The sequence below is a fragment of the Taeniopygia guttata genome, chromosome 35 (genome assembly GCF_048771995.1).
Source record: "Taeniopygia guttata chromosome 35, bTaeGut7.mat, whole genome shotgun sequence".
Taxonomy (NCBI): Eukaryota; Metazoa; Chordata; class Aves; order Passeriformes; family Estrildidae; genus Taeniopygia; species Taeniopygia guttata.
This window is the reverse complement of record NC_133060.1, coordinates 4,388,973-4,415,323: the sequence shown is the minus strand read 5'-3', so window position 1 is coordinate 4,415,323 and position 26,351 is coordinate 4,388,973. Positions and strand designations below refer to the sequence as shown.

Genomic DNA, 26,351 nt, shown 5'->3' with positions numbered 1-26,351 from the left:
GCGGGGGGGGGGAGGGGGGAGGGGGAGGGAGAGGGGCCGGGAGGCGGGGGGGGAGGGGAGGAGGAGGGGCCGGAAATGGAGGGAGGGGCCCGAGGGGGCGGGGCTGAGGGTGGGGGAGGGGCCAGAGCGGGAACCGGGAACCGGAGCCGGGGGGGGCGGGGGGAGGACCGGGAGTGGGGGGAGGGGCCACGGGGAGGGGCGGGGCCAAAGCGGGGGAGGGGGAGGGGCCAGGAGCGAAGGGGCGGGGTCAAAGGGGGCGGGCAGAGGTGGGGGAGAGGCGAGGGAGCCCCGGGATGGGGGAGGGGCAGCGGAACGGGGGGGGGGGGAGGGCGGGGGGAGGGGAAAGGAGGGGCGGGGACTCCCCCTCCCCCCCTCCGCCCCCGGCCGCTTCCGGCGGCGGCGGTGACGTCACGGGGCGGGGGCGGGGCTCCGGGGTCACGTGGGGCGGCGGCGCGAGCGGCGCGCGGGAGCGGTGAGGGGGGAGGGGCGGGGGGATTTGGGGAGGGGGCGCGGGGAGGGGGAGGGGAGGGGGCGTGGCCTGCGGAGATCCCGCGGGAAATCCGGGGGGGTTTGGCGGGAATTTGGGGAGGGGGCGGGGCCTGGGAGCAGCCGGGGATGCTCGGAGGGAAATTTTGGGGTGAATCTGGGGAGGGGGCGACTTTGGGGTAACATTGGGGGGGATTTTGGGGAGGGGGCGGGGCCTGGGGGGAGATTTCTGGGGGAAGGTCGGGATTCCTTGGGGGAGGGGCGGGTTTGGGCTCGGGTTTGGGGATTTTGGGGTAATTTTGGGCTGGGTTTTGGGGCTGGGGGCGATTTTGGGGTCGGGTTTTGGGGCTGCGGTCTCGGGGGGCTTTGGGGTAATTTTGGGCTGGGTTTTGGGGTTGGGTCGGGTTTTGGAGTCAGTTTTGGGGGGTTGGGAGATTTTATGTTGGGATTTTGGGGATGGAGTTAGTTTTGGGGCAGGGGTTGGGGCTGGGGGCGATTTTGGGGTCAGTTTGCGGAGTTTGGGATAATTTTGGGGTGGGATTTTTGGGCTGGGGGCGATTTTGGGGTGGGGTTTTGGTGCCGGGGCAATTTTGCAGTCAGGGTTTGGGGCTGGGGGTGGTTTTGGGGTGGGTTTGGGGGGATTTTGGGGGTTTGGGGTTTTGGGGGCTATTTTGGGGTCAGGTTTGGGTCTGGGGTCCCTTCCTGGGTCCCTTTTGGCTCTGAACTCTCCCCCCCGCCAGGAGGAGCCGGCGGCCGATGAGAGCGGCGTGGGCTGTGAGTGCCGCTGTCGCCATAGGCGGCATGTCGCGATATGGGGGGATATCGTGATAGGAGGGGGTATCGCAATATGGGGAGGGGATATCGTGATACGGGGATGCAGATATCGCAGTATGGGGGGATATCGTGATATGGGAGAGGAATACTGCGATATGGGGATGTGCCTATCACGATATAGGGGAGGGGAAGTAGTGATGTGGGAGAGGGATATCGTGATACTGAGGAGGGGATAGCGCGATATAGGGAGGCGATATCACGATATCGGGGGATATCATGATATGAGAGGGGGTCTTGCAATCTGGGGGGAATATTGTGGTATGGGGACAGGAATGTCGGGATACGGGGGGGATATCACGATACCGGGGAGGGGATATCGCGATGGGGCCGATGTCGTGATGGCGGGCGTGTCGCGACAGTGCAGGTATCACGATAGCGGGCGTGTCGTGACAGCGCGTGGGCCGCGGCCGTTGCAGGAGGGCTGCTACTGCAACAGGGATATCGTGACATGCCAGGGGTCACTGTGTCACGATAACGGGCGTGTCACAAAGCGTTGTCACGATACGTCAGGTATTGCGACAGGGATATCATGATAGGGCCGGTGTCACGATAGGGATCGCGATAGGGCCGGTATCGTGACAGGGATCTCGTGATGTGCTGAGTATCGTGACGTGGATGTCGCGATACAAACGTCACGACACGGTATCGTGATGTGGGTACAGCGACGGGGTGCAAATATCGCGACGCTGATATCGCGGCGCGCGTGTTGTGATGTGTCGGTGTCGCGGCTCGAATGTCGTGACACAGCTATGGCAATGGGATGTGAATATTGCGACATGAGGATCACGGCATGAGTATCACGTGACTATTGCAACGTGACTATCACGACACAAACATCGCGGTGTGAATTCTCTGAATTCTGTGAATTTGTGACTGTGGCATTCTGTGATTAATTCTGTGAATTCTCCGCATTCTGTCAATTTTGTGCTTCTGTGAATTCTGTGAATTCTGTGAATTTGTTATTCTGTGCTTTCTGTGCCGACTTCGGACTCCCTGTCCCTGCCAAAGTCCCCGTTTCCCCTTTCCCGTTTCCCCTTTCCCCTTTCCCGTTTCCCCTTTCCCCGTTCCCGTTTCCCGTCGGTGCTGTTGGGCTCTCTGGGCTCTCAGGGCTCAATGGCCTTGGGGGTCTCCTCCAGGCTGGCGGCTGTGAGATATCGCCACAGGCCGGTATCGCGACAGCTGTCGTGACACACGATATCGCAACCTGTCGATACTGCGACAGCTGTTGTCACACGCTGCTATTGAGGCGTGCCGGTATCGCGACAGGCTGATATCGCGATAGCTGTTGTGATGTGCTGGTATTGCGAGAGGCTGATAGCGTGACAGGCCAGTATTGCCGCTGTCACGACACAGCGCTATCGCGACAGGCGGGTATGCCACTACTGTGACAGGATGGTACTGCAACAGGCTGATACAGGCTGATACACAGCGCTATCGCAATATACCCCTATCGCGACAGGCCGATATTGTGACACAGTGCTATCATGATATACCCCTATCGTGACAGGCTGATATCATGACACAGCACTATCGCAATATACCCCTATTGCGACAGGCTGATATTGTGACACAGCGCTATCGCGATATACCCCTATCGTGACAGGCTGATATCATGACACAGCACTATCGCGATATACCCCTATCGCGACAGGCTGATATCGTGACACAGCACTATCGCGATATACCCCTATCGCGACAGGCCGATATCGTGACACAGAGCTATCGCGATATACCCCTATCGCGACAGGCCGATATCGTGACACAGCGCTATCGCGATATACCCCTATCACGGCTGATATCGTGACACAGCGCTATCACGATATACCCCTATCACAACAGGCTAATATCGTGACACAGCACTATTGCGATGTATCCCTATCGCGACAGGCCGATATCGTGACACAGCACTATCGCAATATACCCCTATTGCGGCTGATATCGTGACACAGCACTATCACGATATACCCCTATCGCGACAGGCCGATATTGTGACACAGCGCTATCATGATATACCCCTATCGCGACAGGCCAATATCATGACACAGCACTATCGCGATATACCCCTATCGCGACAGGCCGATATCGTGACACAGTGCTATCGCGATATACCCCTATCGTGACAGGCTGATATTGTGACACAGCGCTATCGCGATATACCCCTATCGCGACAGGCCGATATCACGACAGCCGCTCTCTCTCGCAGGCGCTGTCGCTGCTGCTGCTGCCGGGGCTGGGCCGGCGAGCGACGCCCGCGGCCACCGCGGCCACCGGCATGGCCAGCGCCGAGGGGGACAGGGGGGACAGGGGGGACAGCACCGGGGACACCGCGGAGATCTCGGCTGCCTTCGTCACCTGCCCCAACCTCAGCGTGGCCACTGAGCTGGCCAGGTGACACTGGGGACATCGGGGGGACACTGTCCCCAGGGTGACACCAGGGAAACCGGGGTGGCGCTGGCACTGGGGGACAGCGGGAGGTGATGGGGGTGGCACTGTCCCCAAGGGTGGCAGGGGGAGGGGACACTGTCCCTTTCTCCATCCCTGTCCCAGGGGGTGATGGGTGACACAGGGCTGTGACGGTGTCACAGGAGGTGACACAGGAGGTGACACTGTCCTGTCCCTGCCAGGGCTCTGGTCCAGCAGCGTTTGGCCGCCTGCGTCAACATCATACCCGGGGTGACCTCGGTGTGAGTGGGGACACTGGGGACACACAGGGGACAGGAGGGACACACAGGGGACAGGGGGGACACACAGGGGACATTGGGACAGAGGGGACAGAGAGGGGACGATGGGGACGGGGGACACAGGGGACTGGAAGGACATTGGGGAACTGGGGGACATTGGGGACAGCGGGAGGATTTGGGACAGGGAGAACTGGGGACACTGGGGACATTCAGGGCATTGGGGACATTCGGGGGCTGGGGACACTGTGGGGACTTTGAGGGACACTGGGGACAGTGGGGACAGTGGGAGGGGCTGGGGACACTGGGGTGACATTGAGGGGATTGGAGGACATCAGGGACATTGGGGACACGGGAGACAGGAGGTGCCACCCCCAGTGTCCCCGATGTCCCCCAGGTACACGTGGCAGGGGAAGCTGGAGGAGGACAGCGAGGTCCTGCTGGTGAGTGATGGCCCCAAGGTTCCCCAGTGTCCCCTCAATGTTCCCAGTGTCCCCCCAGTGTTCCCAATGTCCCCTCACTGTCCCCATCGTCCCCAAGGTGTCCCTAAGGTCCCAGGGTGCCCTCAGTGTCCCCACGGTGGCTCTGAGGTGTCCCTGATGTCCCCAGGCTGTCCCTGCTGTCCCCAAGGTCCCAGGAGTGTCCCCAGCATGTCCCCGATGTCCCCAGTGTGTCCCCAAGGTGTCCCTGGGGCATCCCCAATGTCCCCAATCCCCCAATGTCCCCAGTGTCCCCAGTCCCCCAACACCCCCAATGTCCCCACTGTCCCAAAGGTCTCCCCACTGTCCCAGATGTCCCCAATCCCCCCAGTGTCCCCAAGGTGTCCCCAGTGTCCCAAATCCCTGCTACACTCCCACTGTCCCCAGTGTCCCCAGGGTGTCCCCACTGTCCCTTTTGTCCCCAATCCCGCAAATGTCCTTAAAGTGTCCTGGAGTGTGCCTGGTGATTCCCCACTGTCCCCACTGATGTCCCCCCTGTCCCCCCTGTCCCCCCTGTGTCCCCAATGTCCCCCCAATGTCCCCTGTGTCCCCGCTGTCCCCAGATGATCAAGACCCGCAGCTCCCGGGTGCCGGCACTGAGCGACTTCGTCCGGTGGGGACGGGGGGGGGTTGTTGGGGGATTTGGGGGTCCCAGAGGGGATTTGGGGGTCGCGGGTGGAATCTTGGGGGGCCTGGGGGAGATTTTGGGGGATCCCAGTGGGGCTTTTAGGGGTCCTGGGGGAATTTGGGGGCAGACTTGGGGGTTTTGGGGGGATTTTGGGGGGTCCCAGGTGGGATTTGGGGGTCGCGGGTGGAATCTTGGGGGGCCTGGGGGAGATTTTGGGGGATCCCAGTGGGGCTTTTAGGGGTCCTGGGGGAATTTGGGGGCAGACTTGGGGGTTTTGGGGGGATTTTGGGGGGATTTGGAGGGTGCTGGGGGGGGAAGGGGGGAGCTGGAGGATTTGGGGGAATTTTGGGGGTCCCAGGGGGGTTTGGGTCATATTTTGGGGGGTTCTGGGTGGGATTTTGGGGATCCTTGGAGGATTTTGGGGAGTCCCAGGGGGGTTTGGGGCAGATTCTTGGGGGTCCCGGGTGATATTTTGGGGTCCCAGAGGGGATTTTTGGGGTCCTTGGGGGATTTCTGGGGGGCCCTGAGCCCATTTTGGGTGTCCCAGTTGGGACTGGGGGAGTCCCAGGGGGGATTTTGGGGTCCCCAGGGCTGGTTTTTGGGGGGGGTATTGTGGATTTTGGGGTTACCGAGGTGGTTTTGGGATTCTGGAGGAGATTTTGGGGTGCCCCAGGTGATTTTGGGATTCCCAAGGTGGTTTGGGGGTTCCCAGGACAGTTTTGGGGGATGATTTTGGGGTTCCTGAGCTGAGTTTGGGGTTCCCAGGGCAGTTTTTGGGGGTGTTTTTGGGATTTTGGGGTTCCTGAGCTGGGTTTGGGGTTCCCAGGGCAGTTTTTGGGGGTGCTTTTGGGATTTTGGGGTTCCTGAGCCGGGCTCTGCTCCCCAGGAGCCGCCACCCGTACGAGGTGCCCGAGGTGGTGGCGCTGCCGGTGGCGCAGGGGAACCCCCCGTACCTGCGCTGGGTGCGCGACAGCGTGCCCCCCTGAGAGCCCCACCGCCCCCCAAATCCCCACAGCACCCCAAAAATCCCCCCCAAAATCCACCCCAAAAATCCCCCCAAAACTCCCAAAAAATCCCCCCCAAAATCCACCCCAAAAATCCCCCCAAAACTCCCAAAAAATCCACCCCAAAACTCCTCAAAAATCTCCCCCAAGAACCCCAAAATTCCCCCAGCCCCCACCCAAATCCCGACCCCCCCCCCCAAAAAAAACCAAAAACCACCACAAATCCCCCCCAAAAATCCGTCCAAAAATTCCCCTAAAAATCCCCCGAGAAAATCCCCAAATCCCCCAGTCCCAGGGGGGACCCCGAAATCCGAGCGGGGGAGGGGAGGGGACGCCTCGGATTTGGGCATAAAGAGGAGGAACTCCAAAACTGGGGGAGATTTTTGGGGGCACGGGGACCCCAAAACTGGGGGGTCCTGAAATCTGGGGGGGGGGAGAACTCCAAAAACAGGGACAGGGGAACCCCCAAATTTTGTGGCATTTTAGGAGGGAAACCCCAAAATTTGGTGAGGATTATGGGGAAACCCCAAAATGTGGGCGGAATTAAGGGGGACCCCAAAATTTGAGGAGGTTGAATGGGGGGAACCCCAACATTTAAGTGGGTGGGACCCCAAAATTTGGGGTGCAAAAGGGGAAACCCAAAAATTTGGGGTGGGCTGAAAGGGGAACCCCAAAAATCGTGGGGAGTGATCCCAAATGGGGGGGGGAGAGAGTAGACCCCAAATTTAGGAGGGGTGGGACCCCAAAATTTGGGGCAAAAACCCCCAAAACGGGTGAGGGGGGGGAGAACAGAGAGACCCCAAAATTCGGAGGGGAATTTGAGAGGGAGGGGTCCCCAAAATTGAGGGGGACACAGAAACACCCCGAAACTTAGGGGGGAGGGAAGGGCGGGAACCCCAAAACGTGGCAGGGGAGAAAGGTCGGAAATCCCAAAATTTGGGGGGGCGGGGACGCTGAATTTGGGGGAGGGGCTTAAAGGTGGGGGAGGGGCATCCTTAAAATGGGGAGACCCCAAAATTTGGGGGGAAACCCCAAAAACCTCCCGGAGCTGCTGCCTTGGAGCCGTTTATTGGGGGAGGGGCCGAGGCCAACCCAAATCCGCCCAGAAATGGGAAAGTGAAGATTTTTCACCCCAAAATATGTTTTTTGTTTTTGTGTTGGGGGGGGGGAACCCTAAAAACGGGAGGCGTGGTCGGGTGTGGCCACGCCCCCTCCAGGCCACGCCCCTGCTGTTTCTGCTTAAACTCCAAAGTGCCAAAAATAAAGATTTCTATCCTGAAATTTGGGGATTTTTGGGGCTGGGAAGCCGAAATTTTTGGAGAGGTGTCCCCAGAATTTGGGGGCATGGTCAGATGTGGCCACGCCCCCTCCAGAACAGGCCCCTCTTATATTTCCCCATAAATCATCTCTAAAGTGCCAAAAATAAAGATTTCTATCCCAAAATTTCAAGGGTTTGGGGCTCGGACCCCAAAATTTTTGGGGAGGGGTCCCCAAATTTGGGGGGGCTGGGGTCAGAGTTGGCCCCGCCTCCGCTTTAAATCCCCTCTAAAGTGACAAAAATAACAATTTTCTCCCAAAATTTCAGGGTTTTTGGGGTCGGGACCCTAAAATTTGGGGTGGCATTCCCAAAAAAACACGGGTGTGTTCAGGGTTGGCCACGCCCCCTTCTGGCCCCGCCCCGCCTCTATTTCCCCTTACATAATATCTAAAGTGACGAAAATAAAGATTTTCCACCCGAAATTTCGGGGGGTTGGGGCTGGGGCCCTGACGGTTTTTTGGGGGGTGTGGGGGGGGGGTACCCGAAATGCGGGGGCGTGGTCAGAGCAGGGCCCCGCCCCCCCACTCCAGCAGGTACTGCACGGTCCCGTCCAGCGTCACCCGGCGCGCCAAAACCCGGGGGGGCGGGGCCGGAACGGGGGGCGGGGCCGAAACGGGGGGCGGGGCCGGAACGGGGGGCGGGGCCACGGCCGGGCGGGGGTGGGGCCGGCGGCGCGCGGGGGGAGGGGCGGGGTCCGGGTCCGGTGTGGGAGAGCTGGGGGGAAAAACCAGTATGAACCAGTATGGACCTGTATAAACCAGTATAACCCAGTATAACCCAGTATGGACCCGTATAAACCATTATGGACCGGTATGGACTAATATGGATCAATATAAACCAGTCCAAACCAGTATAAACCAGTATGGACCAGTATGGACCAGTATAACCCAGTATGGACCCGTATAAACCATTATGGACCGGTATGGACTAATATGGATCAATATAAACCAGTCCAAACCAGTATAAACTAGTATGGACCACTATGGACTGGTATAAACCAGTATGGACCAGTATGGACCACTACGGACCAGTATAAACCATTATGGACCGGTATGGGCCAGTATAAACCAGTATGGACCAGTATTAAACTACTATGGACCAGTATGGACCATTATGGACTGGTGTAAACCAGTGTGGACCAGTATGGACCAATACAAACCAGTATGGACTGGTGTAAACCAGTATGGACCACTATGGACCAGTATAAACCATTATGGACCAGTATGGACCGGTATGGGCCAGTATAAACCAGTATGGACCAGTATAAACTACTATGGACCAGTATGGACCATTATGGACGGGTGTAAACCAGTGTGGACCAGTATGGACCAATACGGACCAGTATAAACCATTATGGACCGGTATGGGCCAGTATAAACCAGTATGGACCAGTATAACTACTATGGACCATATGGACTGGTGTAAACCAGTGTGGACCAGTATGGACCGGTATGGGCCAGTATAAACCACTATGGGCCAGTATAAACCAGTATGGACTGGTGTAAACCAGTATGGACTAACATGTACTGATATAAACCAGTCCAATCCAGTATAAACCAGTATGGACCGGTATAGAGCAGTTCGGCTGCCCCGGTCCCTCCCAGTCCCTCCCAGTCCCTCCCAGTTCCCCCAGTCCCACCTGGGTTTGTTCGAGGGGTGGAAGGAGGCGAACATCCGGATGGGGGCGCTGGGGAGAGACCCCAAAAACCCCAAATCCTCCAAAACAACCCCAAATCCACCCAAAGCAATCCCAAATCTCCCCAAAATCCCAAACAACCCCCAAATCCTCCAAAAACTTCAATCCACCCAAAATCCCTAAACAACCCCAAATCCACCCAAATCCCAATTCCCCCTAAAAATCCCTCCCAAAACGGCAAAATCCACCAAAAACCCCAAATGCTTCCCAGAAAACGCCGAATCCCCCCCCCCCCCCCAAAAAAAAACCCAACAAATCCTTTACATTTCTCCCCAAATCCCCCAGGAACCCCAAAATCCCCCAAATCCCCAAAAATCCCCAAATCCCTTCAACCCCCCCCAACCCCCCCAAATCCCCCAGGATCCCCCTGAAAAATCCCAAAATTCCCCCAAATGCCCCAACCCCCCCCAAATCCCCCCAAATTCTCCCCCCAAATCTCCCCAAATTCCCCCAAAATCTTCCAAATTCCCCCCAGATCCCCCAAACCCCCAAAATCCCCAGAATTTCTCTCAAAATTTTCCCCCAAAATTCCACAAATCCCCAAATCTCCCCCCAAAAATCCCCCTTAAATCACCCAAAATCACTCTCAAAAATCCCCCTCAAAGTCCCCCCAAATTCTGCAAATCCTCCCCAATTCTCCCCAAAATCCCCCCAAATTCCCCCCAAATCCACAAATCCCTCCCCAAATCCCCAGAATTTCCCCCAATTCCCCCCAAATTCCCCAAAATTCCGCAAATCCTACAAATCCCAAAATCTCCCCCAAAATCCCCAAAAATCTCTAAAATCCCTCCAAAACCCCCCAAAATTCTGCAAAACCCCCAAATCCCAAAATCTCCACTAAAAGCCCCCCAAAAAGTCCCCCTTTAACCACCCCAACCCCCCCCCCAAATCCCCAGAATTTCCCCAAATTTCCCCCAAATTCTGCAAATGACCAAAATCTCCCCCAAAATTCCCCATAAAATCCCCCTCAAACCACCCCAACCCCCCCCCAGAATCCCGAAAATCCCCCCCCCCCCCCCCCCCCGAATTCCGCAATTCCCCCCAAATCCCCCAAAATCCCAAAGGCCGTCCCCACCTGGCGGCTCCCCGGGCCTCGGTGCGCCGGAAGTTGTAGGAGCTGCCGGGGGGGTCCTGGAGGGGACACCCCAAATTCGGGGATTTTGGGGTTTTTTGGGGTTTTGGGGTTTTTTGGGGTTTTTTTGGGGTTTTTTTGGGGTTTTCTGGGGGCTCACCTGGCAGCGCCGGGGGGGCGGCCGCCGGCGGGCCCCGCCCTTGCCCCGCCCTGGGGAGAGGCTGCGACCCCCGCGGGGGTTGGGGGGGACCCCAAAAAAATTTGGGGACCCCCCCATGGGAACGGAGGGGTCTCAAGGGAGGGGAAACCCCAAAACCGCCCGGAATTGCCCCAAATCCCCCCCATATCCCCCCGAGACCCCCACATTTCCCCCAAATTCCCCAAACCCTTCAAAGGACTCCAAAATCTCGGAGCCCCCCCAAAGTCAGTCACAGCCCCCCCCAAAATTCCCCCCAAATTCCCCAAAATCTCCCAAACCCTCCCCAAGTCTCTCTTTAAACCTTTCCTAAATCCCCAAATTTTCCCCAGACTCCCCCCAGGACCCCCCAAATCCCCCCAAAAACCCCGAGCCCTCCCAAAATCTCCCCAATTTCCTCCCCAAATCCCCTAAAGCCCCCAGAATCCCCAAATTCCACCAAAGTTCCCCCAAAATCCTCCCCTAAACCCATGAAATCCCCCAAATCCCCCCAAATCCCCACAAATATCCCCAAACCCCTTAAACCCCCCCAAAGTCGCCAAACCCCTTAAACTTGAACCCTTCAAATCCCCCAAACCCCCCCAAACTCTTTGAACTCCCCAAAATTCCCCCCAATATCCTCCCCAAACCCCTTTAATCCCTCCAAAACCCCCAAATGCCAAAAAATCCCCCCAACCCCCCTAAAATCCCCCAAATCCCCTTAAAATCCCTCCAAAAATCCCCCAAAACCTTCCCAAATCCCCCCAAAACTCCACATCCCCCCAAAATCCCCCCAGTCTCCCCAAACCTCTTAAACCTTAAAATCCCCCCAAACCCGCAAAATCCCCCAAATGCCCTCAAAGCCCCAAAATCCCCCAAACCCCACCTTTAACCCCCCCAAATCCCCCCCCGAATTTCGGGGTCTCCCCCTTAATTCCCCCCCTCCCCCGTTTTGGGGTCTTCCTGTTCTCCCGCCCTCGTTTTTGGGGTTTTCCCCCCGAATTTTGGGTCCCACTCCACACCCCCCCCCTCCCCCCCCCCCCAGATTTTGGGACTTCCCCTTTTGCACCTCAAATTCTGGGGACCCGCCCCTTCAAATTTTGGGGTTTTCCTTCTTTAGCTTCCTGAGATTTTGGGGGTTGCCCCTGGATCCCCCCCAAATTTTGAGCGTTCCCTCTTTAACCCCCCCCTTAATTTTGGGGGTTCCCCCTCTTAATTCCCCAAATTCCCCCAAAATTCACAAAAATCTCCCCAAATTCCCCCAAATCCCCCCAAATCCTCCCCAAATTTCCCCAAAATTCCCCAAAATCCCCCGAAACCCCCCCTAATGTCCCAAAAATTCCCCGAAATCCCCCCAAATGCCCCCAAATCCCCCCAAAATTCACAAAAATCCCCCCAAATGCCCCCAAATTTCCCCAAATCTCCCCAAAACCCCCCCGACCTGGCGGCGGGGGGCGGGGGGGGCGGGGCGCGGCTCTGCAGCCCGAACAGCCCCGAGCGCTTCTTCATCTCCCGGCCCGACACGAACCTGCCGGGGGGGGCAAAATTCGGCATTTTGGGGGATTTTGAGGGGGTGTGGGGAGGTTCTCGGGGCACTCGGGGGAAATTTGGGGGCTCTGGGGGGGGTCCGGGCAGGTTTGAGGGGAATTTGGGGGATTTTAGGGATGGTTTGGCCGGGGGTTTTAGGGCATTTTGGGGAAGTTTGGAGAGGATTTGGGGGATCCTGGGGGTCCTGAGGAAATTCCGGAGGATTTTTTGAGGGATCTGGGGGGGTTTGAGGGGATTTTTAGGGGATTTGGGGGGTCCTGGGGGGGGATTTTGGGGACTTGGGAGCTTTGAGGGAGATTTAGGGGTGGATTTGGGGAATTTGGGGGATCCGGGGGTGGGGTTTGAGGGGAATTTTGGGAATTTTGGGGAGGTTTGGCGGGATTCTGGGGGTGCTGGAGAAATTTCGGGGGAGTTTGGGGAGATTGGAGAGGATTTGAGGGGATTTTGGGGTTTTGAGGGAACTTTTGAGGATTTTGGAGCATTTTGGGGCGGTCCTGGGGGAATTTCGGGGGTCCTGGGCAGAACTGGGCAGTCCCAGAGGGGTTTTGGGGGGACTTAGAGGGGTTTGGGGGTTTTGAGGTTTGGTTTTTGGGGTGAGTTGGGACTTTTTGAGGATTTTTTGGATTGTTTTGGGGGTTTTGGGGTGGCTTGGGATTTTTTTGGGGTTTCTTGGGGGAATTTTGGGGAAAGGTTTTTGGGGTTTCTTGGGGGAATTTTGGGGGAAGGTTTTTAGCTGGTTTGGGGGTTTTGGGGTTTTTGGGTTGTGTTTTGGGGTTTTGAGGAATTTTATGTGGTTTTGGGGTGATTTTTGGGGAATCTTTTGTGGTTTCAGGCTGGTTTGGGGCTTTTTTGGGGTGATTTCTTTGTTTTGAGGAGTTTTTTGGGTTTTGGAGGTTTTTTGTGGTCTTGGGCTGGTTTTGGAGGTTTTTTGGGGAGGTTTTTGTGATTTTGGGGTTTTTGGGGGGAGTTTTTTTTGTGGTTCCAGACTGGTTTGGGTATTTGGGGTGATTTCTGTGATTTTGGAGTGTTTTTTTGGGGAGGTTGTTGGGGTTTCAGGCTGGTTTGGGTTTTTTGGGGGTGTTTTCAGTGATTTTGGAGGATTTATGGGGAGGCTTTTGCAGTTTCAGGCTGTTTTTTTGCATTTTTTGGGGTGTTTTTTGTGGATTTGGGCTGGTTTGGGATTTTGGGGTGATTTCTGTGTTTTGGGGAGTTTTTTTTTGGTTTTTGGGGTGCCCCTGACCTGTCCTTGTGGGTGCTCAGCACCCCCAGGAGCCGCCCGTAGCGCTCGGAGCGCGGTGTGGCCGCGAGCTGCGGGCAGGAAATGGAGTCAGGGAAAACACAAAACTGGGGACAAAACCCAAATTTGGGGACAAAACCCCAAAATTTGGGGACAAAACCCCGAATTCTGGGGCCCAACCCCCAATTAAGGGCCCCTAACCCCAAATTCTGGGGCCCAAAACCAAATAATGCAATTAGAAAATCAATTTTTGGTGTAAAATCCTCATTCATTGGGTCCAAATCCCGGCTTTTGGGGTCCAAACCCAAATATTTTGAGTAGAAATTCCAATTTTTGGAGTCCAGATTCCAATTTTTGGGGTCCAATTCCCATTTTTTGGTCCAACCCCCAAATTTTCAGGACCAAACCCAAATTTTGGGGCCCAAACCCAAACATTTCATGTAGAAACCCCCAAATACTTTGGGTTCAAATCCCAATTTTATGTCTCAAATGCCCATTTCTGGGGTGCAAACCCCAAATTTAAGAACCAAACCCCAAAAATTTGTAGAAAATCCCTGAAATTTGGGACAAACCCCCCAAAACTTGTGGATCAAACCCCAAAATTGTGGTGAAATTCCTGAAATTGGGACCAAACCCCAAATTTATGGATAAACCCCAAATTTTAGGGTCCAACCCCACTTGGGATTTGAATCCCGAAAATGGGAACATGGGCCCCCAAAATGACTTTTTTGGGGCTAAAAATGGAATTTAGATCCCCCAAACTGGGTTTTATTTCTGAAATTGAGGGCTTTTTCCCCCAAAATTGAGGTTTTCCCCCAAAATCGGGGTTTTCCCCAAAATTATGGTCTCCCCCCCAAATTATCAAGGGGTCTTCCTTCAAAAAATTGATTGTTTTCCATAAAAACCGGTGTTACTTCCAGAAAAATAACTTTTTCCCCCATAAACTCTTGGTTTTTTTCCCCAAATGTCAATGTTTTTCCCCAAAATTGGGGGTTTCCCCCAAAATTGTAATTTTTTTCCCCAAAAATCAAAGATTTTCCCCCAGAATTGTTTGTTTTTCCCAAAAAAATTGGGGTTTTCCCCTCAAAGTTAGGGTTTCATTCCCAAAATTTGATTTCTTCCCCTAAAATTGGGGGGGTTTCTGACAAAAATCGGGTGTTTTCCCCCAAAAATCGAGGTTTTTTTAATTCGTTTTTTCCCCCCAAATCAGGTTTTTTTGTTTTGTTTTTTTTTTTCCCAAATACCAAAGCTTTCCCCCAAATATCAAGGCTTTTTTCCCCAAAAAATTGGATTTTCCCCGCAAAAATCAGTGTTCACCAAAATTGGATTCTTTTCCCCAAAAGTCAGATTGTTTCACAAAAATTGGAATCCCCCAAGCAAAACCAATTTTTTTGCCCCTCAAAATCATAAGTCTTCCCCAAAAATGAGACTTTCCCCCCCAAAATTGGAAAAATTTCTCCAAAAATCAGATTTTTCCTCAAAAATAGGAATTTACCCTCAAAAATCTGATTTTCCCCCAAATTTTGAATTATTCATGAAAATCCTATTTTTCCCCAAAAATCAGGAATTTTTTCCCCCAAAAACTGGCTTTTCCCCCAAAAAAATCCATTTTCCCATCAAAATAGTTTGTTTTTCCCCAAAACTACTTTCCCCCAAAATTGTTTTCCCCCCGAAAATCAATTTTTACCCCCCAAAATAGTGTTTTCCCCCCAAAATCACTCCCCCCCCAAAAAATCTGATTTTTTTCCCCCAAAATATGATTTTTCCAAAAAAATCAGATTTTTTCCCCCAAAATATGATTTTCCCCAAAAAATCAGATTTTTTTTCCCCCACAATCTGTGGGGTTTTTTTTCCCAAAAAATTAGATCTTTCCCTCCCAAAATCAGATCTTTTCCCCCAAAAGCCTGATTTTCCCTCCACAAAATCTGATTTTTTCCCCCAAACCCTGATTTTCTTTTACCCCCAAAATCAAGGTTTTTCCCCAAAAATCAGATTTTTTCCCCCAAACGGGGGTTTCCCCACCGGGCCAAGCAGCAGCGCCTCCCAGTTGGAGTTGGCGAAGGGGAGAATTTCCCGCTCCAGGTCAAAATATTTCTTCTTGCAGCAGATGCTGAGGTGGTAGAGCAGCAGGTGAGCCACGTCCACCCTGCAGCGGGAACACAAAAAACAGGAGAAATGAGGGAAAAACCGGGGAAAATGGGAAAACCCCAAAAAATGGGAGAAATGAGGGAAAATGGGGAAAGTGAAAAAAAAAAGGGGGGAGAAATGAGAGCAAATAGGGAAAATAAAAAAAAGGGGGTGGGGAGTTGAGGATTTGGAATTCCAGAGAAATCCCTGGGAATTTGGGGGAAAATCCTGCAAAATGGGAAAATCTGGGAAAAAAAATGGAGAAATGGGAAAAAAATGGGAAAATAAAAAAAAAGCGGGGGGGGGAGGAATAAATAAAAAAAGGGGATAAAAGGGGGAAAATGGGGGGAAAAAAAGTGGGGATTGAGAGTTTGGAATTCCAGAGAAATCCCTGGGAAATTGGGGGGAATTCCTTGGAAAATGGGAAAATCCCCCAAAAAATGGGAGAAATTGGGGAAAAAAGTGGGGAAAATACAAAAAAAGTGGGGGAAAATAAAAAAAATGGGGCGGGGAAATGCAAAAAGAAAAAAGGGGGAATTGAGGGTTTGGAATTCCAGAGAAATCCCCAGGAAATTGGGGGAGATCCCGGGAAAATGGGAAAATCTGGGAAAGCAAATGGGAGAGATGGGGAAAAAAGGGAGGAAATCAAAAAAAAAAAAAAAAGGTGGAAAACTGAGAAAAAAAGAGGGAAATACACAAAAAAGGGGGAATTGAGGGCTTGGAGTTGGTTTTGGGGTGTTTGGGGGCGTTTTGGGTCATTTTTTGGGTGGTTTTGGGTCATTTTTGGATCATTTTTGGGTGTTTTGGGTCCCCCCTCACCAGCGCAGTGGCAGCCTCTGCACGCTCTCGGCCCCGCCCCGGCAGACGCTGCACTCAAAGACATAAAACCTGCAAAGGAACCCCAAAATAACCCCAAAATAACCCAAAAAGCACCCCAGAATCCATCCCCAAATCACCCCAAATCCCCTCAAAATCCGTATCCAGATCCCCCAAAATCACCCAAAGTCATTCTCAAATCACCCCCAATTCACCCAAAATCCATCCCAAAAACATCCCAAAATCCCCCCAAATCCAACCCCAGATTCACCCAAAATCACCTGAAATCCCTTCCCAAATAACCCCAAAATGCCCCCAAATCAATCCCAGAACCACCCTGAAATCAACCTAAAATTCACCAAAAATCCATCCCCAAATTCACCCAAAATCCATCCCCAAATTCACCCCCAAAGTCCATCCCCAATAATAGTAAAAATCGTCAAAATACCCAAAAAAAACCCCCAAAAGAGCGGGATAATCCCCCCAAAACCCCTGAAAATATTGGGAAAAGTCCCCCAAAATTCCCAGAAATATTGGGGAAATCCCCCAAAATTCCCCAAATCCCCAAAGCCCCAAAGCCCCAAAGCCCCAAAAGCCCCAAAGGCCCAAAGCCCCAAAGGCCCAAAGGCCCAAAGCCTCAAAGGCCCAAAGGCCCAATGCCCCAAAGCCCCAAAGGCCCAAAGCCCCAACGCCCCAAAGGCCCAAAGGCCCAACGCCCCAAAGGCCCAAAGCCCCAAAGGCCCAAAGCCCCAAAACCCCAAAGCCCCAAAGCCCCAAAGGCCCAAAGGCCCAAAGGCCCAAAGGCCCAAAGCCCCAAAGGCCCAAAGGCCCAAAGGCCCAAAGCCTCAAAGGCCCAAAGCCCCAAAGCCCCAAAGGCCCAAAGGCCCAAAGGCCCAAAGGCCCAAAGGCCCAAAGCCCCAAAGGCCCAAAGGCCCAAAGCCCCAAAGGCCCAAAGCCCCAAAGGACCAAAGGCCCAAAGCGCCAAAGGCCCAAATTCCCAAAAAGCCCCAAATCCCGCGGCGCGGCGCTGACCGGTCCCCGTAGAGCAGCGGGCGCGTCAGGCACTGCGTGCAGGCCTCGTGGAACCACTGCCGGCAGCGGCTGCACTGCAGCATCTTCAGGTTCCAGCTGGGATTGGGAAAGATTTTGGGAATTCCAAGAATTTTGGGAGAATTTTGGTGGATTTTGGGAGGTTTGGGGGAGCCTTGGGAGCAGAGGAGGCATGGCTGGCAGCAGCTGCACTGCAGCATCTCCGCTGTCCAGCTGGGGAATTCTGGGAATTTCAGGAATTCGGGGGTTTTTTTGAGAATTCGGGGATTTTCTGGAATTTTTGGGAACATGACTCACTGCCTGGTGTCCCGGCAGTTTTGGGGCAGCACTGGAGCTTGTGCAGGTGGGAATTTGGGGCAGATTTTGGGGTTTTGGGGCTGTTTCTGAGCGGATTTTGACAGGGATTTTTGGGAATTCTGGGATTTTTTGGATTGCTGGGGCTGTGACTCACTGGCCAGGCTCACTGCAGTAGCAGGGGCAGTGCTGGAGATTGCGCAGGTGGGAATTTGGGGCAGATTTTGGGGCAGATTTTGGTGTTTCGGGGCCGGTTTTGGGTGCTTGTGGCTGGGGTTTTTGGGAATTCCGGGATTTCTGGGACGGCGCACTGTGACTCACTGGCCGGGCCCGCCGCAGTAGCAGTAGCAGTGCTGGAGGTTGTGCAGGTGCGCGGGGTCCCAGTCCAGGGCCCCGAGCGCGTATGGCAGCACCGACTTCATCCGCAGCATCGCCCGCGCCTGCGGGCCCCGCCGCAGCGCCCCGCCCCGCTGGGAGGGGAAACACCGGGAATTGCACCAGGAATAACGGGAATAACACAGGGAATTACACCAGGAATTACACCGGGAATAACCGGGAATAACCGGGAATTCCATCCCAGCATTGCTCACGCCTGCGGGCCCCGCCGCAGCGCCCCGCCCCGCTGGGAGGGGAAACACCGGGAATTGCACCGGGAATAACGGGAATAACATCGGGAATTACACCGGGAATAACCGGGAATTCCATCCCAGAATCACCCACACCTGCGGGCCCCGCCGTAGCGCCCCGCCCCGCTGGGATGCAAAACACTGGGAGTTACACTGGGAATAACAGGAATAACACCGGGAATTACACTGGGAATTGCACCGGGAATAACGGGAATAACGGGAATAACACCGGGAATTACAGCAGGAATTACACCGGGAATTGCACCGGGAATAATGGGAATAACACCGGGAATTACACCAGGAATTACACCGGGAATAACCGGGAATTCCATCCCAGCATCGCCCACGCCTGCGGGCCCCGCCGCAGCGCCCCGCCCCGCTGGGATTGGAAACACCGGGAATTGCACCGGGAATAACGGGAATAACGGGAATAACACCAGGAATTACACCGGGAATAACGGGAATTACACCGGGAATAACCAGGAATAATCACCGGGAATGAACACCGGGAATTACACCTGGAATAACCGTGAATAAATACCAGAAATAACACCGGGAATAAACACTGGGAATAAACACTGGGAATAACTGAGAATTCCATCCCAGCATTGCCCACACCTGCGGGCCCCGCCGCAGCGTCCCGCCCCACTGGGATGGGAAACACCAGGAATTACACCGGGAATAATGGGAATTACACCAGGAATAACTGGGAATTACACCGGGAATAACCGGGAATAAACACTGGGAATAACCGGGAATTACACCGGGAATAATTGGGAATAAACACTGGGAATAACTGGGAATTCCATCCCAGCATTGCCTGAACCTGTGGGCCCTGCCAGAGCGCCCCACCCCACTGGGGAAACACCAGGAATAACCGGGAATAATCACTGGGAATGGATGGAGAAAACGGGAAATAACAGGAATTCACAGCGGGAATGGCCCCGCCGGAGAGCCCGCCCTGCTGAGAACAAACCAAGATAATCTGGGAATTACACCAGGAAAAACATGGGAATTCACACTGGGAAAACACAGGGAATGGATGGGGAAAATCCTGGGAAAAAACTTGGGCATTACAGAGGGAATCACTGCCAGGAGCGAATGGGGAAAAACCCAGGAATTACACCAGGACCTGCTCTGGGAATGAATGGCAAAACACCCAGAAACAACAGGAGAGCAATGGGAATTCCAGTGGGAATCAGCACGAAAACACTGGGAATTCCAGTGGGAATTCCAGTGGGAATCAGTGGGAAAAAACAGGGAATTTCACTGGGAATGGAGAGGGAAACACCAGGAAAACAGCCGGGAATTCCACTGGGAAAACACCAGGAATTACACCGGGAATTCATACTGGAAATGGATGGAGAAAACACCAGAGAAAAAACGGGAATTAGTGGGAATTCACGGCAGGAATTCCATCCCAGCATCGCCCGTGCCTGAGGGCCCTGCAGAGAGCCCAGCCTCGCTGGGATGGGAAAACACCAGGAAAAACTGGAAATTACACTGGGAAAACAGCAGGAATTACACGGAATTAATGGCAAAACCCGGGAATTACACTGGGAAAACACCAGGAATTAACGGGAATTCACACAAGGAATGGCCCCACCAGAGTACCCTGCCCCACTGGGATGAGAAAAACACCAGGAATTCCAGCAGGAAAAACCAGGAATTACACCGGGAATGTCTGGAAAAAACACAGTGAAAAACCTGGGAATTCCAGTGGGAATTACACCGAGAAAAACCGGGAATTCCAGCCGGAATTAACCCTGGGAATTCCACTCGCGGCATCGCCCTGCCCCACTGGGAAATCGGGAAAAGTCAGCATTAATGGAAAACCCAGGAATTCCACTGGGAATGAACGGGAAAAACCCAGGAATTATAGCGGGAATGAGAGCAGAAATTGCACTGGGAATTAATGGGAAAACACCGGGAATTACACCGAGAATTAGCAGGAAAACCATGGAATTACCCTGGGAAAACAGCAGGAATGGATGGGAAAACACCAGGAATCACAGCAGGAATTAACAGGAAAACCCGGAAATTCCACTGGGAATGGAGAGGGAAACTCCAGGAATTCCAGCAGGAATTAAAAGGAATTAATGCCAGGAATTCCACTCGCGGCACCACCCTGACCTGCTGGGAAACACCGGGAAAACTGGGAATTCCAGTGGGAATTAACGGGGAAAACCCTGGGAAAGCACCGGGAATGACAGCAGGAATTAACGGGAAAAATCCAGGAATTCCAGAGGGGATTAATGGGAATTCCAGTGGGAATGAATGGGAATTCCAGCAGGGATTTTAATGGGAATTCCAGTGGGGATTGGGGGGTTGACAGGAATGACACCAAGAATGACACCGGAATGAATGGGAAAAACCCGGGAATTCCAGTGGGAATTCCAGCAGGAATTACTGGGAATGGCACCAGGAATGAACGGGAAAACAGTGGGAATTACAAAGGGAATTACAACGGGAATGAATGGGAAAACCCCAGGAATTCCAACAGGAATTCCAGTGGGAATCACCAGGAATGACACTGGGAATGAACAAATCAGGACTGGGACCCCAAAACTGGGAGTTTGGACCCCCAATACTGGGATTTCCACCCCAAAATTCGGGAGTTTGGATCCCAAAAATGGGATCAGGACAGCAAGAAAAGGGATTGAGACAGCAAAAAATTGGAATTCCATTCCAGAAATTGGAGCTTGGACCCCAGAAATTGGGATTGAAACCCCCAAAATCTGTAATTTGGATCCCAAAATTTGGAGTCCAAAAAGCGAGATTGGAACCCCCAAAATCAGGAATTTCGATAGCAAAATTTGGAGCTTGGATCCCAAAAGCTGGGATTGGAACCCAAAAAATTGGGAATTTCAAGCAAAAAATGGGAATTTTGGGCAGAAAAACTGGAATTTTAGGTCCTAAACCTGGGATCTGGGGGCAAATCCCAGGATCCAGAGCTCCCAACCCTGCAGGAGCCTCCCTGGGGTGGGATTTGGGGAATTCAGGGAATTTTTTGGGAATGTTTGGGGAATGTTTGGGAATTCGGGGCGCTCCGGGCTCACCTTGGTGGCCACGGCGAAGACGCAGCGGCGGCAGCTCCAGGGCGCGGCGCCGCCGGGGGCCGGGGGCACGTGGCAGCGCTGGTGGTACGCTGGGGAAAATGGCAGTTCCAGGAATCCCGGGAATTCTTTGGGAATTCGGGACCCTCCGCCCTTCTCCCAGCCCCACCCCCTCTTTTCCCCCTGTTATTCCTGGGTTTTTTGGTGTTTTATTGGCCCAAATCCACTTTTATACAATATTCCCCTCCCTCTTCTCATTTTTCCCCCCGTTCCTCCCAGTTTTTTTCCCCATTTCCCACTCCATTCCCACTTTTCCCAATTTCCCACCCAAATCCCAGGTTTCTTCTGATTTTTCCCACTTTTGAGGGGATTTTCCCACCTGTCTCCCATTTCCCCCCCCATTTTCCCATTGAAATTCACATTTTCTCCCACCCATCACATCTTAATTCCCATTTCCCCCCCATTCCCATTTTTCCCAATCCCATTTTCCCACCCAAATCCCATTTTCCCACCCAAATCCCATTTTCCCCCCACTTTTACTATTTTCCCCCAATTTCCCCTTCTCACCCTTAATCCCATTTTCCCACCATTTTCCCAGCTAAATTCCCATTTTCCCCACTGTCCACCCCTTCATTCCCATTTTTCCCTCAATTTTTCCAATTTTCAGGGAACTTTCCCCCCTTCCCCCCTTTATTCCCATTTCCCCAGCCCATTCCCACTTTTCCCACATCCAAACCCCATTTCCCACCTAAATCCCACTTTTCCAACTTGAGGAGCTTTTCCTGCCCCTCTTCCCCTTTTCCCCCCCATTCCCATTTTTCCCATTTCCCCAATTTCCCAGCCCTCCCCTCTTTTCCCAGCTTTAACTGAAATTTTAGGCAGAATTCCGGAATTTTTTGAGCTGACTTTCCCACCCCTCCCCCCTCTTTCCCACTTCTCCCCCTTTTCCGTCCATTTTTTGGGATTTTCCCGCTTTTCCCCCATTTTTCCTCACCTTCCCCCACTTTCTCTCCATCTCCTGGAGGATTTTGAGGGAATTTTCATGGGAATTCCACAATTTTCCGGTGTTTCCCCTCCTTTTCCCCCTTTCTCCCCCTTTTTGTGGATTTTCCGACTTTTCCCCCATTTTCTCCTCCCAAATCCCCAATTTCCCCCATTTTCTCCCCCAGAGTTTGGGAATTTTTGCCAGAATCGTGCAAATTTCATGATTTACCCCCTCCCCATTTTCCCCATTTTTTATCCGTTTTCCCCTGGTTTCTTTTCCCATTTCCCCCGTTTTTTCCCATTTTTTTCACATTTCCTTTTTTTCCTCCCATTTTTCCTGGTTTTCCTCACTTTTTGCCCATTTTCCCCACTTTCTCCATGTTCTCCCGTTTGTCACGGCATTTCCCTGACCGTGGCCACACTTCCCGCACTGGACCAGGGAATTTTCGGGATTTTTTCCCCCGTTTTTTTTTGGTTTTTTTTTTTTTTTTTGGTTTGGTTGTTGTTGTTGTTTTTGTTTTGTTTTTTTTTTTCCTTCCCCCAGTTTTTCCCGTTTTTCTCCCAGATTTTCCCGTTTGCCCCGGTTTTTTGCCCCGGTTTTTTCCCCGCGTTTTTCTCCCAGATTTTCCCGTTTGCCCCGGTTTTTTTCCCCGTTTTTCTTTCCGATTTTCCCGTTTTCCCCGGGTTTTTTTCCCCGGGTTTTTCCCCCGTTTTTCTCCCAGATTTTCCCGTTTGCCCCGGTTTTTTTCCCCGTTTTTCTTTCCGATTTTCCCGTTTGCCCCGGGGTTTTTTCCCCGGGTTTTTCCCCCCGTTTTTCTCCCAGGTGTTCCCGCTCGCCCCGGGGTTTCCCTGACCGTGGCCGCACTTCCCGCACCGGACCAGGGAATTTTCGGCGTTTCGGGAATTCCCGGCGCAGACGCAGCACGAGGGGTCGTCCCCGGGCTCGGCCGCTGGGGGGCGCCAGGAAGCCATTAAAGCGTTAATTAACGGTTCATTAACCGCCCATAACTCATCAACTCTTCGCTCCTTAGTCCCTAATTAAGGGGTTAATCGGGAATTCCGGCTCACCGGGGCTGATGTCTTTCCAGAGAACGAAAAATTGGGAATTGTCCTCGAATTGGATCAAACAGCCCCGGCGGGGAGCGTCCACCTGCGGGGAGCCGGGATTTGGGGGATTTGGGGGGATTTGGGGGATTTGGGGGGATTTGGGGGATTTTGGGGGGGTTGAGGGGGTTTGGAGGGAATTCGGGGAGTTTTGATGGACTTGGGGTGTTTCTAGGGGCTGGGTTTGGCTGGTTTGGGCCGATTCTGGGGCAACGTTTGGGATGGTTTGGGGAGTTTTGGGCTGGTTTGGGATGTTCTGGGGCGTTTTGGGGGTATTTTGGAGGTGTTTTTGGGGAGTTTTGGGGTGTTCTAGGGGTGGTTTTGGGCTGGTTAGGGGTGTTTTAGGGGGTGTTTTTGGGTGGTTTTGGGGTGTTGTAGGGGTGTTTTTGGGCTGGTTAGGGGTGTTAGGGATGTTTTGGGGGGAGTTTAGGGGTGATTTTGGGGAGTTTTGGGGTTCGTTTGGGGAGTTTCAGGGGTGTTTTGGGTGGTTTGGGGTGTTTCTGGAGTGTTTTTGGGGGAATTTGGGCTGGTTTGGGGGATTTCAGGGGTGTTCTTGGGGGGTTTGGGGTTGGTTTGGGGAGTTTGAGGGGTGTTTTGGGTGTTTTAGCGGGTATTCTGGGGGGTGTTTTAGGAGTGGCTGAGGGATGTTTCAGGGGTGGTCCTGGGCCATTTGGGCTGGTTTGGGATTGGTTTAGGGCTGATTTTTGGCTGTTTTGGGGCTATTTTTGGGCTGTTCTAGGGTAACTTTGGGGCTGTTTTGGGACTGGCTTTGCACCCACTTCGGGCTGATTTTTGAGCTGTTTTGGGGTTGGGTTTGCTCTGATTTTTGGGATGGTTTCAGGCTGGGTTTTCTTGGTGTTTTTGTGGCTGGATTTGGTCTCATTTTCAGCTACTTTGGGGCTGGTTTTGTGCTTTATTTAGGCTGATTTTTGGGGCTGGTTTTGGGCTATTTTAGGGCTCTTTAAAGCCTGTTTTGGGGCTGGTTCTGGTTTTGGGCTATTTTTGGGCCCTAAGATCTATTTTTGGGGCTGGTTTGGGAGTGGGTTTGAGGCTGTTTCAGGCCTGTTTTGGGGCTATTTTTGGGCTGGGTTTAATCTCATTTTGGAACAGGGCTTGGTCTTGTTTTGGGGCTGGGTTTGGTCTGATTTTGCAGCAGAGTTTGGGCGGTTTCTGGGCTGGGTTTAGGTGTTTGGGGGCTGGTTTGGGCTGGTTTAGGGGTGCTTTAGGGTTGGTTTCGGTCTGGGTTTTGGGCTGGTTTTTGGGCGTTTTTTTGGGCTAGTTTAGGGCTATTTCGAGGGGTGTTTTCTGGCTGGTTCAGGGCTGGTTTAGGGCTAGTTTAAGGCTGGATTTTGGGGTGTTTTGGGCCAGTTTTGGGCTGTTTTAGAGCTATTTTTGGGGTGTTTTGGGGCTGTTCTGGGGCCAGTTTTGGGGCTGTTTCAGGGCCATTTTTAGGGGGTTTCAGGGCCAGTTTTGGGGCTGTTTCAGTGCCATTTTTGGGGTGCTTTGGGGCTGTTTGGAGTCCCACCTTCTTGACTATGCCCAGGTAGAGCAGCCCGTCCGTCCAGCGCGCCAGCACGTCCTGCCCCTCCCCGATCTGGGGGGGCTTTGGGGGATTCTGGGGGGGCAACCCCCCCCCGGAGGCCTCCATCACACCCGGGGGGCTGCGGGGCCAAAACAGCGCTGACACCCCAAAAATGGGTTTTTGGGGGCCTGGGAAAGGAGGGGCTTGTTGGGCCTGGTTTGGGGGAGGGGTCCCAGTTTGGGGAGGGGTCCCAATTTGGGGAAGGTCCCAGATTGAAGATTTCCAGTTTGAGGGAGGACCCAGTTTGGGGAAAGGTCCCAATTTGGTGGGCCCCAGTTTGGGGGAGTCCCTTTTTGGGGGGGGTTCCAGCTTGGGGGAGTTCCCTTTTTGGGGGCTCCTTTGTTTGGGGGAGTCCCTGTCTAGGGGGGCTTGCTTTTCGGGGGGTCCCACTGGGGGTCGTGTCCCGTTTGAGGGGCGTGTCCAGCTTTGGGGGGTCCCGTTTTAGGGGGGCTGTCCCATTTCTGGGGGCCTTGTCCATTTGAGGGGTCCCGTTTTGGGGTGTCCCGCGGTGAGGGTGGGGGGCCGGCTCCCATTTAAGGGGTGTCCATTTTTGGGGGGCGGGGTCCCGCAGGGGGGGTGTGTCCCTATTTTTTGGGGTGTCCCTTTCCCTTGGGGGGTGTCCCTGTTTCTGGGGTGTCCCGCGCGGGGGGTCTCACGCCGGCAGCGGGGGGGTCCCGAGGGTCTCCTGCCCGTCCCGGGGGGGGTCGCGGCCCCCCCAGCCCCGACCCCGAGCGGCCGCTGCGGGCGGCGGCGGCGGCGGCGGCGGGGCCGTGACGCAGCAGCGGCGGCGCGGGGGGGGCCGGGGGGGGCGGCCGAGGGACGGCGGCACCGGGGACCCCCCCCGGGGACCCCCCCGGGCCCCCCCGCAGTGGCGCCGGGGGCTGGGCGGGGGCGGGGCCGGCGCGGAGACCCCAAAAACGCCCCCAAAATCCGCCCCCCCCCCCCCCTCCGCTGCGGCCGGGGCCGCCCCGCCGGCCTCAGGCCACGCCCACAACAAGATGACCACGCCCATGGCTGGATGGCCACGCCCACTATATAGTCACGCCCATAATATGGCCACGCCCCTTTCCGCGCCCGCAGCGGCTGCCGCAGGGGCGGGGCCACGCCCACAGCTGACAGACCACGCCCACAGCGCGATTGCGCACGCGCACAGCCACGCCCACGTAACGCTTAGGGCCGCGCGGCCGCGGAGGCCACGCCCACCACGTTGAAACCACGCCCACACAGACAGGCCACGCCTCCTCCGCCCCGCCCCGCGGCCCGCGGGAATTTGGGGGGAAATTTCGGGGATTTGGGGAGCCTGAGGGGAATTTGGGAGGGTCCGGGGGATCCTGTGGGGTCTGGGCGGATTTGGGCGGATTTGGGGGTTACAGTGGGGGTCTGGGGGCATTTGGGTGTCTGGGTGGTCTGGGGGGATTTGGGGGGCTGAGGGTGTCACAGGAGTCAGGGGCGGATTTGGGGACTTTGGGGGGTTTTGGGGCGATTTAGGGCGGGCGTTGGGGTGGGTTTGAGGAGGATTGGTGTTGTCTGGGAAGGTTGTGGGAGGTTTGGGTGATT

General features: G+C 54.2%; 2 protein-coding genes across 3 annotated transcripts; one reads left to right on the top strand and one right to left on the bottom strand.

Moving 5' to 3' along the window:
• The first annotated feature begins 345 nt into the window (after positions 1–345).
• On the top strand, positions 346–7,390 carry LOC121468677 (divalent-cation tolerance protein CutA). The gene is made up of 7 exons (XM_041712673.2): positions 346–472; positions 1,227–1,260; positions 3,524–3,708; positions 3,945–4,004; positions 4,396–4,441; positions 5,041–5,090; positions 5,992–7,390. The coding sequence occupies exons 2-7, from the start codon at positions 1,243–1,245 to the stop codon at positions 6,089–6,091; spliced, it is 459 nt and encodes a 152-aa protein (XP_041568607.1). The 5' UTR covers positions 346–472; positions 1,227–1,242; the 3' UTR covers positions 6,092–7,390.
• On the bottom strand, positions 7,159–25,755 carry LOC115493119 (PHD finger protein 1). Of its 2 annotated transcripts, none has more exons than XM_041712696.2 (15): positions 25,451–25,755; positions 24,738–24,873; positions 23,177–23,258; positions 22,963–23,058; positions 21,128–21,216; positions 17,764–17,912; positions 17,131–17,226; positions 16,102–16,170; positions 15,178–15,301; positions 13,159–13,226; positions 11,812–11,898; positions 10,356–10,416; positions 10,199–10,254; positions 9,067–9,114; positions 7,159–8,141 (listed from the first exon to the last, which is right to left on the bottom strand). In XM_041712696.2, exons 2-15 carry the CDS (start codon positions 24,858–24,860, stop codon positions 7,928–7,930), a joined length of 1,362 nt encoding a protein of 453 aa, XP_041568630.2. In that variant the 5' UTR covers positions 24,861–24,873; positions 25,451–25,755; the 3' UTR covers positions 7,159–7,927. The 2 variants fall into 2 exon arrangements, with proteins under 2 accessions (XP_041568630.2, XP_072777255.1); XM_072921154.1 differs by having other exon boundaries at positions 24,738–24,922; positions 25,451–25,715.
• Positions 25,756–26,351: the final 596 nt, after the last annotated feature.

Coding starts and splice junctions, on each gene's coding strand:
- LOC121468677 (XM_041712673.2), top strand. Junction 4,005..4,395: donor ATACCCGGGGTGACCTCGGT/GTGAGTGGGGAC, acceptor GATGTCCCCCAG/GTACACGTGGCAGGGGAAGC. Junction 5,091..5,991: donor GCACTGAGCGACTTCGTCCG/GTGGGGACGGGG, acceptor TCTGCTCCCCAG/GAGCCGCCACCCGTACGAGG.
- LOC115493119 (XM_041712696.2), bottom strand. CDS start 24,860: ATGGAGGCCTCCGGGGGGGGGTTGCCCCCCCAGAATCCCCCAAAGCCC. Junction 16,171..17,130: donor CCGCTGCTCTACGGGGACCG/GTCAGCGCCGCG, acceptor GTTCCTTTGCAG/GTTTTATGTCTTTGAGTGCA. Junction 10,417..11,811: donor CCCCCGCCCCCCGCCGCCAG/GTCGGGGGGGTT, acceptor CGGGGGTCGCAG/CCTCTCCCCAGGGCGGGGCA.